Source organism: Branchiostoma floridae, chromosome 8 (assembly GCF_000003815.2).
Source record: "Branchiostoma floridae strain S238N-H82 chromosome 8, Bfl_VNyyK, whole genome shotgun sequence".
NCBI classification, from domain to species: Eukaryota; Metazoa; Chordata; class Leptocardii; order Amphioxiformes; family Branchiostomatidae; genus Branchiostoma; species Branchiostoma floridae.
This window is the reverse complement of record NC_049986.1, coordinates 5,710,008-5,722,918: the sequence shown is the minus strand read 5'-3', so window position 1 is coordinate 5,722,918 and position 12,911 is coordinate 5,710,008. Positions and strand designations below refer to the sequence as shown.

The window sequence follows — 12,911 nt, the reverse complement described above, 5'->3', positions numbered from 1 at the left end:
TATGCCTCAAACGGAATGGGTCAAGTCTTATGGATGTAATCATGCCAACACATCACAGCCAATTTGTCCACTTCAATAGTCAAAGCACAGGGGAAATGCAGGAGAAACATACCACGGAGAAGAGGAGATATCTCCTGTGTGCATAATGCCTTTTTTCCCCAGTCAGAGATTTTCTGATGTTTGTGTTTAGAGGATATATAATAATATCTGTTTCCTTATCCGCAGCGAGAGTCGAAATTAACATTGCCATCATAACCAGATGTGTAATTGACACTTGTGGAGCTTGAGTTGAGTCTTCAGCAATCTGTAGCAACCTGTAATATCAACCCTTAAACTGCCAGAGTTTCAGCCCTTTAAAATGCTATCAGTGCCAGGGTTGGCCACTGACCTCCAAGAAGAAACCCCTGAACAAGGCCGAAGTACCTAACTTCCGGGGTTCGTTCGCTACACGCGAATAAAGGTGCTACTTCGGGGGAATACGCTATCCCGGATATATCCGGGTGTGGCACACAGGGCATGTATATGTGTGCCTGATATATCCGGGTTTGGCAGTTTAAGGGTTAATGGACAACCTAGCTTTTTAGCTGAGGTTACCCACTGGGCAACCCTAGTCATATAAAAGTATTTTTGAACCATGTATGATGTCTTGAATTTCTTGTTTTTAGTGAGACGGTGAGAGACAAATGGGACTTGTTCATCCGTGAAGTACAGCCTAAAGATGCTGGAGTGTACAGGTGTGAGGCTTTCAACAATGAGGGGATGGACCAAACCATTGTGGAGCTAGTGGTGCAAGGTAAACAATATTGCCTTGCTTCGCTACACCACCACACTTTCATGTCAAGATTTATTAACATGGCAAAAAGCAAACTGTTAGTTACCTTTGTATGGTCAAGTATAAACTAAAAAAGAAAGAACACAGAATAGGTCTCAAAATATAGGATGATGAAATTCTACTAATTAAATATAGGATGATAAGAAAACCTCCATACAATTAGGTGGGCCAAACGTGAGTGTCACTATCTTACTACAAACACATCTTCTATCATTACCAACTTAAAAACTTATCCTTTTTTTCAGTTAATTTCAATGATTGTTACTTCTTTTGTATCAATAGCTGTTTAATATTTGCTGTATTTGTTATGATTGTGTCAGCATGGTGACCTTGAATAGGTGACCTTCACAAGGGACAACTGTATCACCATGTTTTTGATTATTTAGTTTTTAATGATTGATAATTTTATGTCATTTTCATGATAAACCAAATGACAATATGAATTGAAAAATGAACAAGAGGAAAACAGTCTGAGTGGAATGGTTAATGCAGGGATCAAAAGCCCTTTTTTTTTGCTGCATGAAAAATTGCATGTTGGCAAAAATTTTACGTGCAATTTTAAAAATTTACATGCAAAATGTAACTAGTCTATACTGCAACGTTCTAGCCAGCATCCATCAATCCGTCCTTTGGCGGAATTTTACTGCTCAGGACGGATAAGAGTTTTGCCCATTGACGGTCAGAAATCGGTGCATAAAAATATAGAAAGAATTTTGGAAAGGTGTCCACATAATCAGCATGTTAGTTTGCAGCAAAGCAAAGTTTTGATTATTTATAACACCTACTGACCACCGGTTACGATCCCATTAGAGAAAGTTACCAGCAAAAACAAGGAAGGAAAAAGAAAGACGTCCATATGTCGTTCTGTCTAAGAGTTGGGTGTCTAATTCCTCAGTATTCTTATTATAGGCTAGGTATATTCAACATGCAAGATTGCAAGTTCAGAATAATTCTACATGCAAATCTCAAAAATTACATGCAAATTGCAAGTTAAGCATGTGTATTTCGACCCCTGGTTAATGATTTTGAATTAAAATGATAAGGAATGTAGAAAACTGATAGACAGTTAAAATTCTAATTTTTCAGCCCCTGGCCTATACTCTTTCAGTTTTTACCTTCGCCAAGAAGGTTATATTTTGGGTAGCGTGTGTTTGTATGTATGTATGTATGTATGTATGTATGTGTGTAGAACACCGGTATAACTGGAGAACGCCTGGATGGATTGTATTGATATTTGGTATGTGGGTAGATCTTGATGACACCTAAAAACGATTAGATTTTGGGCCCCCTAGGGATTTCTTACGGTACTGCAGCGGTACTTCCGGGTTTGATATCTCAAGTTCTGGACATGCTGTAGTCATGATTTTTAAGTGGTAGATAGCTCGTGGGACCGAAAGTAAGTGGTATAGATTTGGGCACCCTAGCCGCTTGTTTTGGAACTGCAGGGCAGGTTTAGTGTCAGACTTTGAAAGGGAATAGCTCAAGAAGGGATTGATGGATTGTCATAATTTTTGGTATGTAGACAGCTGAAGTGATGCTTCATATAATTACATATTTAATTATGCAAATTGAAATCTACTTTGCATAATTAATTAGGAAATCGTGTAAACACGCCCAGTTCAATTATAAGACCATTACAGCATGTGACATTTGTAAATGAGAAAAAGAAAGATATTTATAGACATATATTATGCCAAATAAAGACCTAATTTGCATAATTAATGAGGAAATGCTATGAATTCAAAAGTGATAAAGGGCGGGAATTTCTTGCTGGTGGCATCTGTTTGGTACTGAAAGGTAAACATCAGTAAACATATATTATTCAAATTAGAACACCATTTGCATAAATGTATGATGCAACATTGTATAGCTGTCTTCTGATGAGCATAATAAATTTTGATTAAACTGGTTCCTCAGTACATGTTGTAGTGGGACAAACATACCCCCCCAAACTTGTAGTGGTAGGGCCCGGCCCTGCAGGGGTCATGAGAGGGCGAGGAAGAGCCAGATATGTTACATCTGGAGCAGGGGCAGCCTGCTGGGGCCCTGTAGGGGTCATGAGAGGGCGAGGAAAAGAGTCAGATCAGTTTAATACGTCTGGAGGGGCAGTCTGTGTGGATCTAAAGCTAGACAGAGTGGACTGCGTTGGGGTGTCATGACTCTCTTCAATTGGAATAAACCTAACAATAGTGCATACTTGAACTAACTCTCTATAAGAGTAGAAAAAAGGCAATTTGTTGTAAAGCAGGACCAGTTTGAAACACATAGTACTTTGCCTAATGTACATTTACTTGGAGGTATGTTACAGCAACACTAAGTGCCTAGCAACATCAGCTTTTAGATAGCACTCTGTCCTCTTCCTTTTTAATTGTTCATGCTGATGGTCTATTTTGCTGTAAGTTTATGCTCGATACTTAGACTGAGGACAAATGTATTTCAAAATAAGGTCAAAGAAGAAAAGAATAACAAGACAGTCAATCTATGAATAACTACGGTAACTTCAGTATTCAATAATCTTGGTTAGATCCCTGCACAATCACGGGAAACAAAGTTTCATTTAGGTTAGCCACCACATTTGGATCCTGTTTGTGTACCTGTCCATCACCTCGGTAAGACAAGGCATTATTTGTCCGTGGTTGCAAGTCCAGACATGCGACCTGCGGCCTGCCAACAGTTGTTGAAGCGCATCTAGACGGGACGAACTCAGGTTTGTTTTGTGACTTAGAGACACATGCAGCTTATGGTGCGACGGGGCGATAGTGAAGCAGAATGTACAGTTAGTGTATCCTGCGACACAATGGTGGTCTGCCAACAGGGCTTGCATGTTACTACAAGAACTGTGGTTGGGGAGAAAGTACCTTACTTGTAAGCACATCCACGGGTCGGACTATTCTGAGGAGTATTCTGTTTTGTGAAGAGCTACATGCATCTTATGGTGCGACGGGGAGATTGTGTAGCAGAATGAACATTATTTACAAGGTAGGTTCACTTTCAGTGTTACTTTATTTTGTTACTAACGTGCCTACCTGTATATGTGTATGACTTTGAAAGTAATACTGTACGTCACGAAAATGTGTGATATCAGCACCGTGAAGATAGGTGACAAAGGATGGCAGTGATTTGATTTTGAGACATAACAGGAACAAACTTTGATTTGTAGCAGCAACCTTAGCTGGCTAGTCCCGCGCTTGACACATTCAGGTCATATGATTAATGTCACAGGAGGGATCATGTTGCCAGCAACATTACACTTGTCAGAAGAAGTGATTTAAAAAATGATAGTCTGACTGAAATAGTCTGACTGAAATTTTCCAGCTGTGTCAAGGAAAGCCCTGCTGCAAGGAAAACCTAAAACTTACACCTAAAACTTATATATGTACTTACATGTACATGTACCTAATTCTGTGTCTTGAAGTACAAACCACCCTGTGTCTTGAAGTACAAACCACCTTGTCCCATAGCCTTAACATATTGAGCACTAGGCATGAACAACTAGTAATACGCAGTGTCCATTGTAGTTGCAAAACTTTGCATTGATTAAGTAAATTAGGAAATTATATGCGATGTCATAGATGCTCCTTCTTTAATTCATTACATATATCAAAGTCCTATCATGAAAAACACTATAATTGTAAAAGTTTATTCATGTGAAGCTACCAGTAACCTGAATTCCATGCAAACCCCTCTTTTCTTTGTTGAGTTGTCCTCATTAAAGCCTCTGCAGTTCGAGGGCAACATGTGACGAAACTGGACATTTCAGCAAGTACTTGTTATGTATTCCCATCATCAGGCTCAAAAGATTCTGTCAATATCTTTTAAGAAATACATGTATAGTGTGACATAAAGTCGGCAAGGATGTGTTAATGGTAATAACGGCTTCAATGAACAGTCCCCGAATAAAGGATGTACCTAAGATAGAGGAAATATGATCATAGTTAGTGAAAAGGGGCCCAACACATGGGAAGGTGAGAAAATTAGGGCTATCAGGGCTTAGATTGAATCTGAACATTTTCATGAAATAACATCCTCTTTATTTTGATGTACATGTGGTAAATGTAAAAGGCGTACGTAATAACCAATTGCCCATCCAAAATCTACAACTATTTCACGTCCTTCAGGAAAATTCAATTTCATTCTTCTTTCCCATGTTAGACTAATAACAATAACGAATCTTTCATCTTTATTTGAAAACAGTCAATTAGGAGAAGAATCTGAGTGAATACGAAGTACGGTATCAACTATGCCTCGTTCAAAGAGGAGTGTGGAAAAAAGACGAAAACAGAGAACTAGTACGAGCACGAAGAGAAAAACATCACAATTATCACCAGAAGCTGCTGAGGCAAAACGGGCATACAAGAATGAAAAGATGCAAGAATACCGATCAAAAGAGACAAAGGAGACAAGTAACAAACGACTTGCAGATAAGAGGGCGTACATGAAGAAAAAAAGACAAAAAGAAACACTACATGCTACTCAAGAACGGCGCGCAGAAATGAGGGCGTACACAAACAAAAGAAGAAGAGAAGAGACGCAAGAGGCCGCTCAGAAACGTCGTGCAGAAATGAGGGCGTACACGAACAAAAGAAGAAGGGAAGAGACGCAGGAGGCCGCTCAGAAACGGCGTGCAGAAATGAGGGCGAACACGAAGAAAAGAAGAAAAGAAGAGACGCAGGAGGCCGCTCAGAAACGGCGTGCAGAAATGAGGGCGAACACGAAGAAAAGAAGAAGAGAAGAGACGCAGGAGGCCGCTCAGAAACGGCGTGCAGAAATGAGGGCGAACACGAAGAAAAGAAGAAGAGAAGAGACGCAAGAGGCCGCTCAGAAACGTCGTGCAGAAATGAGGGCGAACACGAAGAAAAGAAGAAGAGAAGAGACGCAGGAGGCCGCTCAGAAACGGCGTGCAGAACTGAGGGCGAACACGAAGAAAAGAAGAAGGGAAGAGACACAGGAAGCCACTCAGAAACGGCGTGCAGAAATGAGGGCAAACATGAAGAGAAGAAGAAGAGAAGAAACACAAGAGGCAGCTCAAAAACGACGTGCAGCTAATAGAACTAAAATGAAGCAATGTAGAAAAAGTGAACAAAGCAAAGAAATAACGATTGAAGAGTGTGCCAACGCTTTCCATACTAAAATAGCAGACGGCCCAATTTTTGCCTGCATTTCCTGCTGTAGACTCCTCTACAGATGTACAGTCTTGGAGTACAAGGCCAGTTACTATTCATCTAATCAGGTCATAGAGAAAATACTCAAGTTTGTAAATGACATGAAAACTAACGGAAAATCTTGGATATGCAGGACTTGTCATACAGCTCTTAAGCAAGGAAATGTTCCGACCCAATCTAGGATAAATGATATGGAACTTGATGTAATTCCGGAGGAATTGAAAGAATTACGACCCCTAGAGCTCAGGCTAATTAGCCAAAGGATTGCGTTTATGAAGATGGTGGGCTTGCCCAGAGGAGGTCAAAAGGCCATCCACGGCAGTGCTGTCAACGTACCATCTAAGTTGCAGCCAGTAATATCCTTACTGCCCAGACTGCCAGAATCAGCAGAAGTGGTTCCATTTAAGCTGAAAAGAAAACTTTGCTACAAAGGCCACTATATGCACCAATACATTCGCCCCCAGTGTGTAATGAAAGCACTACGATGGCTACAAGAGAACAATCCGCTGTATAGGGATATCTCTATTTGCAAAGACTGGGAAAGTCAGTGGAAAGACAGTGAAGGTGATTTGTGGGACGCAATGACAAACAACGTTCGTGAACAGAACATAGATGAAGGAGGGAACACAGTTTATGACACAGGAAGCAGTTTTACTGCATGCCCTGCCTCTGTAACTTCATCTCTTGATGATTACTATGCGACATTAGATAATTTGGCAAAAATGAGAAATTTGAAGATAAGGGATGTCCCACGTGATGGAAACTGTTTCTTCCATGCTATGTCATTGTGTCTCCATACCGCTGGACTTCAAGTTGTCAGTGGACCCGAGCTAAGAACACGCCTTGTAGATTACTTTGAAATTACAGAGCACTTAGATCTGTATTCCGGCTTCCACACACTTCCTGACAATATTGGCACATTACGTGGAGACAATTCCATCTCACAACAACATCAGCAATTTCAAGTCTATGTAGATGGGTTAAGAAGAGGAGAATGGGCTGACCACTTGGCAGTGAAAGGTGTCGCTGACATGCTGAAGGTGAACATTGAAGTCATAGCAGTCTCTTCTACACATTGTACACACACTATTCAGCCACTACATGGAAGTAGTGAGACTACCGTTACACTCGGTCTCATGGAAGAGCTGCACTATGTTGCACTAGAGGAAGCCGAGGCTGGGGTAAGACTGGAGATGAGACAGGAGATAGAAGACGAAGAGGATAGAGTCGCTGCTGAAGAAACATGTAAATTACGAGGTATCCCATATGACTCTCTACTGCAAGAGGAAGAAGTTGTGGATGGTGAGAGTACTTATTCTGTCGCACCGGGTGAACATCAGCGGCCATGCCCTTTCCTTACTGACCCACATTTTGAAGTCCTCGCAAATCCTGCAAAATATCCGTATGGCCATGGGGGATTCAGTGAGAAGCGTCAGAAAGACATCACCATTAGAAGGTATTTCAATCAAAGGCTTTTACATTTTGACGGAAGGTTTGCAAGGGATATTGATTATCTCTTTGCTGCACAATACGCAGTTGAAGCAAAGCAAGTCAGCGATAATATACAGATATATTTGCGTCAGACACGAGGACATACATTTCAAGGTAGGAGGATCAATGCAGGGCTGATGAAGAACCAGAACACTATAGACCAGATGCTTCGCACAGACACAGCAGTCAAGTTCATGAAAAGCATTCGCGGTTCGCCATCATTCTGGAACTCAGCCCTCTTAGACCTTCTAGGAATGGTAAGACAGCTTGGATTACCTACATTTTTCCTCACCTTGTCTGCAGCTGACATGCAATGGCCTGAAGTGATCCAAAGTATAGCGCATCAATATGGCAAGCGTTTCACAGCAGATGACGTCAAGAACATGAGTTATGAGGAAAAATGTCATTGGCTACGCTGCAACCCTGTGACCGCTGCCCGTCAATTTAATCACCGTATTGATGCATTCTTCAAAGAGTTCATAGGAGGGAAGGCACACCCAATTGGATATCTTCAGGACTACATGATTCGCATTGAATTCCAAGCCAGGGGTTCACCGCATGCTCACAGTATCTTGTGGATAAAAGATGCCCCCCAAATTAATGTTGATTCTGATGAAGATGTTGTCAAGTTCATAAATGAACACATAACCTGTTCTATTCCAGAAGAAAATGACGAGGAATTGAGAAAGTTGGTGCTCTCCGTGCAGAAACACGGCCACTCGGCAACATGCAGACGAGAACAAAAATGCCGATTCCGATTTCCTCGTCCACCGAGCCAGGAGACGCTCATTGCTAGACAGAGTGAAGACCCTAATGCTGCAAACATTGAACGAGATTTAAAGATAAAAACAGAGATTCTAAAAAGTGTGCGAGCAGTCATAGATAATAGTAATGTTGATGACAACATATCCTTGGATATTGTTCTTGAAAAAGCAAATGTAGACCCAACCTTGTACCACAAAGTCTTACAGACAACGAAATCAGGCAAAGACATCGTCCTTAAACGTGAAGTATCTGAAACATCCATAAATCCATATAACCCACACATTTTGCGGACATGGGCAGCTAACATGGATGTCCAGTACATCCTTGACGTTTATGCATGCATAATGTATATCACGAGTTACATGCTTAAATCTGAAAGGTCTATGAGCGAATTATTAAAAAAAGTGGCAGAAGACAGCAAAGGAGAAGACGTCAAAGCAAGGCTTAGGAAGGTTGGCTCTGCATTTCTCAATAGCAGGGAAGTCTCTGCGCAGGAGACTGCATATCGGTTGCTGTCCCTGTGGCTAAAAAAGATGAGTCGCAGAGTTCTGTTTGTCAACAGTGCATCCAAAGATAAGCGGGTCTCCATACTCAAGCCTCACACTGTTCTGAAAGATATGGCAGATGACCAAGAAGACATATTCTGCACATCTCTGCAAGATCGATATGCCTCGAGACCTGCTGCACTTAAAGACATGTGCCTTCTGGAGTTTGCAGCTACTTACAACCCAGCGAAAGACAACATCTCAACTGACATTTCAGACCACAATCCAGATCATGATGAACTGCAGAACTATGAGGGAGATACCGGGGATGTCACATGCCAGCCACGGGGCCCACCTGTCATTACTTTGCACAATGGTTTGGGGAAAATGAAGAAACGTAAAAAGCACTGCATTGTCAGGTTTCATAAGGAGAAAAGGGAAGGTGAGGAAAGGTACAGAAATATGCTCATGCTTTACCTGCCCTGGAAGGATGAGGATGTTGATCTCAAGAGGCATTTCCGGTCATTTAAAGAACATTTTGACCAAGTGAAGGACATTGTTCAGACAAATGAGTCAAAGTTCAGTGTCAATGCTACTCAGGTTGAGCAAGCATGTGAGGACTTGGAGCGAATGGGCCCCATGGATGACATGTGGAACGATGTGGCACCAAATGTGGAGTTCCTGCAGTCGGAGCAGTTAGCAGAAGGTTCCGTCAAAGACCGAGATCTACCTATGGAAGACCAATTTGAAAATGTTGATCTGTCGAATGATTCGACTAGGAGCAATTGCTCCGAAATATGTGCTCGGTTTAAAGCTGAGGCGGATAAAACATTACTAACATCGGAGGAGTACCGAGCTATGATGCGCTCTCTGACCCACAAACAGCTTGAAGTCGTGATGTATCATCGTCAGTGGTGTAAAAAAGCAATCTTTGCCTTGAAGCACAAGCACACTATGCCACAATACACAATCTTTCTCAGCGGACCAGGTGGGGTCGGTAAAAGCCATATAATCAAGTTGGTACATTACTTGACGTTGAAACTTCTGAAACCGCATTCCGGGCATTTCCAACCTGATGAGCTACCTCTCCTTCTGACTGCGTTTACGGGGACCGCTGCCTTCGGCATCCAAGGAATGACCTTGCATTCAGCACTGGGTTTCACCTGCGGACCAAATAGGGACAATAGGTACGTGCCGCCAAGCTGTGAAAAGCTACAAGCACTCCGAAAACACCTGGGGAAGCTGAAACTTCTGGTGATTGACGAGGTAGGGAAATAGGAATTACTCTCAGGCTTGTCTTTATGCTTAGAGTGGACACTTGTGTGTTTGTATGCTTTAAACATTAACCTTACATAATGACACATAGCAATGTAGGTTACTTTGTATATTTGTATATGCGATGTCAGGCGACTACAAGGCATCACATTTCATGTTTTTTACTGAATATATGGAATATGATATGCTATGTTCTATTACAATTTTCCATATACACACAGGTATCCATGGTAGGGGCGGACCTACTCTATCACATACATCGCCGTTTGCAAGACATTTGTGGGGACGCCGACCCTGACTCAAGGTTTGGAGGAGTCAGCATTTTAGCTGTGGGAGATCTGTTCCAGCTTCAACCTGTGGGCCAGGGGCATGTCTTTGCTGACCCTTCAGATCGGTGAGTAGACTAGTACTCCAAACTTGTGGAATGACTTGCTCATTGTCCCATAACTAATCCCCTCTCAACACTTTTTCTTTATTTGCAGCTATGCAAGATTGCACGGCTCATTATGGCAGGAGAAGATTGAGATGTTAGAACTGACAGAGACAGTAAGACAAAGGAGTGACAAGGTGTTCGCTGATCTCCTACAGAGGGTACGCACAGGTGACTGTACAGAAGAAGATATGGATTTACTCCGCACACGGGTCATTGACAAGGACGATGCCGATTACCCAGTGGATGCTCTACATATTTTCAAGACAAACCAAGACGTTGATGACCACAATGAAGCTCAGTTGGCTAGGTCCACAACGGACATCTTCCATATCAAGGCCATTGACAGGAGAAAGGATGTTCAAACAGGACTTGTCAACATCGCCTTTCCAAAAAAACCATCCGAGACCGGTAATCTTAGAGAGTATGTGCATGTGACTGTGGGAGCCAGAGTGATGGTGACGGTCAACATCGATGTAGCAGATGGCCTTTCCAATGGAGTCCTCGGTACCGTCATTGGAATCGACAAATTGGGAGAAGACATTCAAACTATTGTTGTTAGATTTGACAGTGACAATGTAGGTAGACAAGCCATTGCAAACAGTCAATTCAAGCAGAAGTTTCCTCATGCGGTACCAATCAAAAGACATACTGCACAATTCCCAGTTGGAAAAGGTCGCTCAGTATTGGGAGAGCGGACTCAGTTTCCGCTGACATTGGCATGGGGATGCACTATCCACAAAGTTCAAGGTCGAACATTAGACAAGGTTGTCATGAGCATGCAAGGTAGAGGGCGCTTTATGCCAGGGCAGGCTTATGTTGGCTTGAGTCGTGTGAAGAAGCTGAGCAATTTGTACCTTCTTGGATTTGATCAGAATGCAATTCGCGTAAATTCAGCTGTCAAAGATGAAATGACTCGTCTTCGGCAAACAAATGTACAAAATGAGCAAATTAACTATTCACCCCCTAGTGCTGACACTGTTCTTACCATTGGTTACTTAAATATACGGTCATTTGAACAGCATCTGAAAGATTTCAAAGCTCACCATTCAGCTCTCAAACATGAGGTTTTCTGTTTTGTGGAAACATTTTTAAGACATGACCAAGAAGGTACACATTGCTCAGATTCTTCACAAGTTGACGTAAGGCTGCCTTGGACAAAATGCTTCAGAACTGACAGGCTTTCAACAATAGGAAGAGGGGGTGGGGTGATGATAATGGCTGGTGACCATGTGTCTCCAATAGAATTAAGATGTGCAGCTGCTAGATTAGAGTATACTGCTGTTATTGTTAAGAAAGCACATACAGAAGTCAACATTGTCACGGTATATCGCCCACCAAATTTGCCGTTACCATTTCTAATGGGTCAACTGACAAGTCTCCTAGCCTCCATTGACAAGACAAAACCTACAATCGTCGTAGGAGACTTTAATGTTGACCTTATCACGTCTCCCTGTCACAGTATTGTAACTTTCATGGCACAACATGGTTTTACGCAGCATGTTCACCACCCAACCACAGATTATGCCTCCCTGCTTGACCATGTGTATGTGCAGACTGAGTACAAAGTGCAGATAAATGTAGAAGACACATATTACAGTGATCATGATATGGTGTCTATTTCACTCGCTCTTGCGGTTTGAACTATTGGAGCAGTATTTCATAGTGTTAAAGTTAAAATTTTATATCTATGTATCAATAATTTTTGTTATTGACATTTACATGAACGAGTGTGCAATGCAATGATATGAGAAGCCCATTCATATTTCAGAACGAACAATATTTTCCCCACTACCTGATTCTCCTCCCTTATAAAGACTTAACATTCTGCGACACCTTCTTCATCGTGTTCCAAAGTTGTGTAAGGTAGCAATATCGTCATTCCATTGCCTGTATAAGCACCTTAGACAATACATGTACATAGATGAGTACATTGCTTTGTTGTAAAATTTCCTGCCAAATAATGAAATTGTAGTATATTCCAAATGTTGATGTATATTTGTTAACAAATGTCAAAATGAAGAAAAATTGATAATATTTATAACAAGAACTGTTTGTACATTTTGCAAGATTATGAAATTAAAGTATCATTGCCATCTCTGACATCAGATCCATGAGTCCAGGAATTTCATTTGTGGCATTTGACATACACATTATGGATATCATGATGACATTTGCAAAATTGTGACGAAAATCATCTCGTTACATCTTCGTCAAAATATAGAACTCAACTAAAAAGTGTCATCTTTGTGTAAACAATAATCAGCAGTTTCCAATGAATGAGGATTTCTTCTGTACAATCAATAAAACCAGTAGCAAAAGCTAATTCAATATAGTGACCTTTTTCAATTCGGAGGACATCATTCAACATTATGCCTAGGTTACACATGGCCGAATTTGGCTCCCGACTTACCCCCAGCTTGTTTTTAACCTACCAACGATTCACCCCAAAACCGTAGACAATCCCTGCT

The 12,911-nt window shown here is 41.5% G+C and overlaps 1 protein-coding gene across 1 annotated transcript in view; it reads left to right on the top strand.

Moving 5' to 3' along the window:
• LOC118421150 (hemicentin-1-like) overlaps window positions 1-12,911 on the top strand; it is a 53,986-nt gene that overhangs the window by 4,412 nt on the left and 36,663 nt on the right. The window contains exon 5 of the mRNA XM_035828311.1: window positions 666-793. Within this exon, the coding sequence (XP_035684204.1) occupies window positions 666-793 (128 nt within the window). The remainder of the gene's footprint in view (window positions 1-665; window positions 794-12,911) is intronic.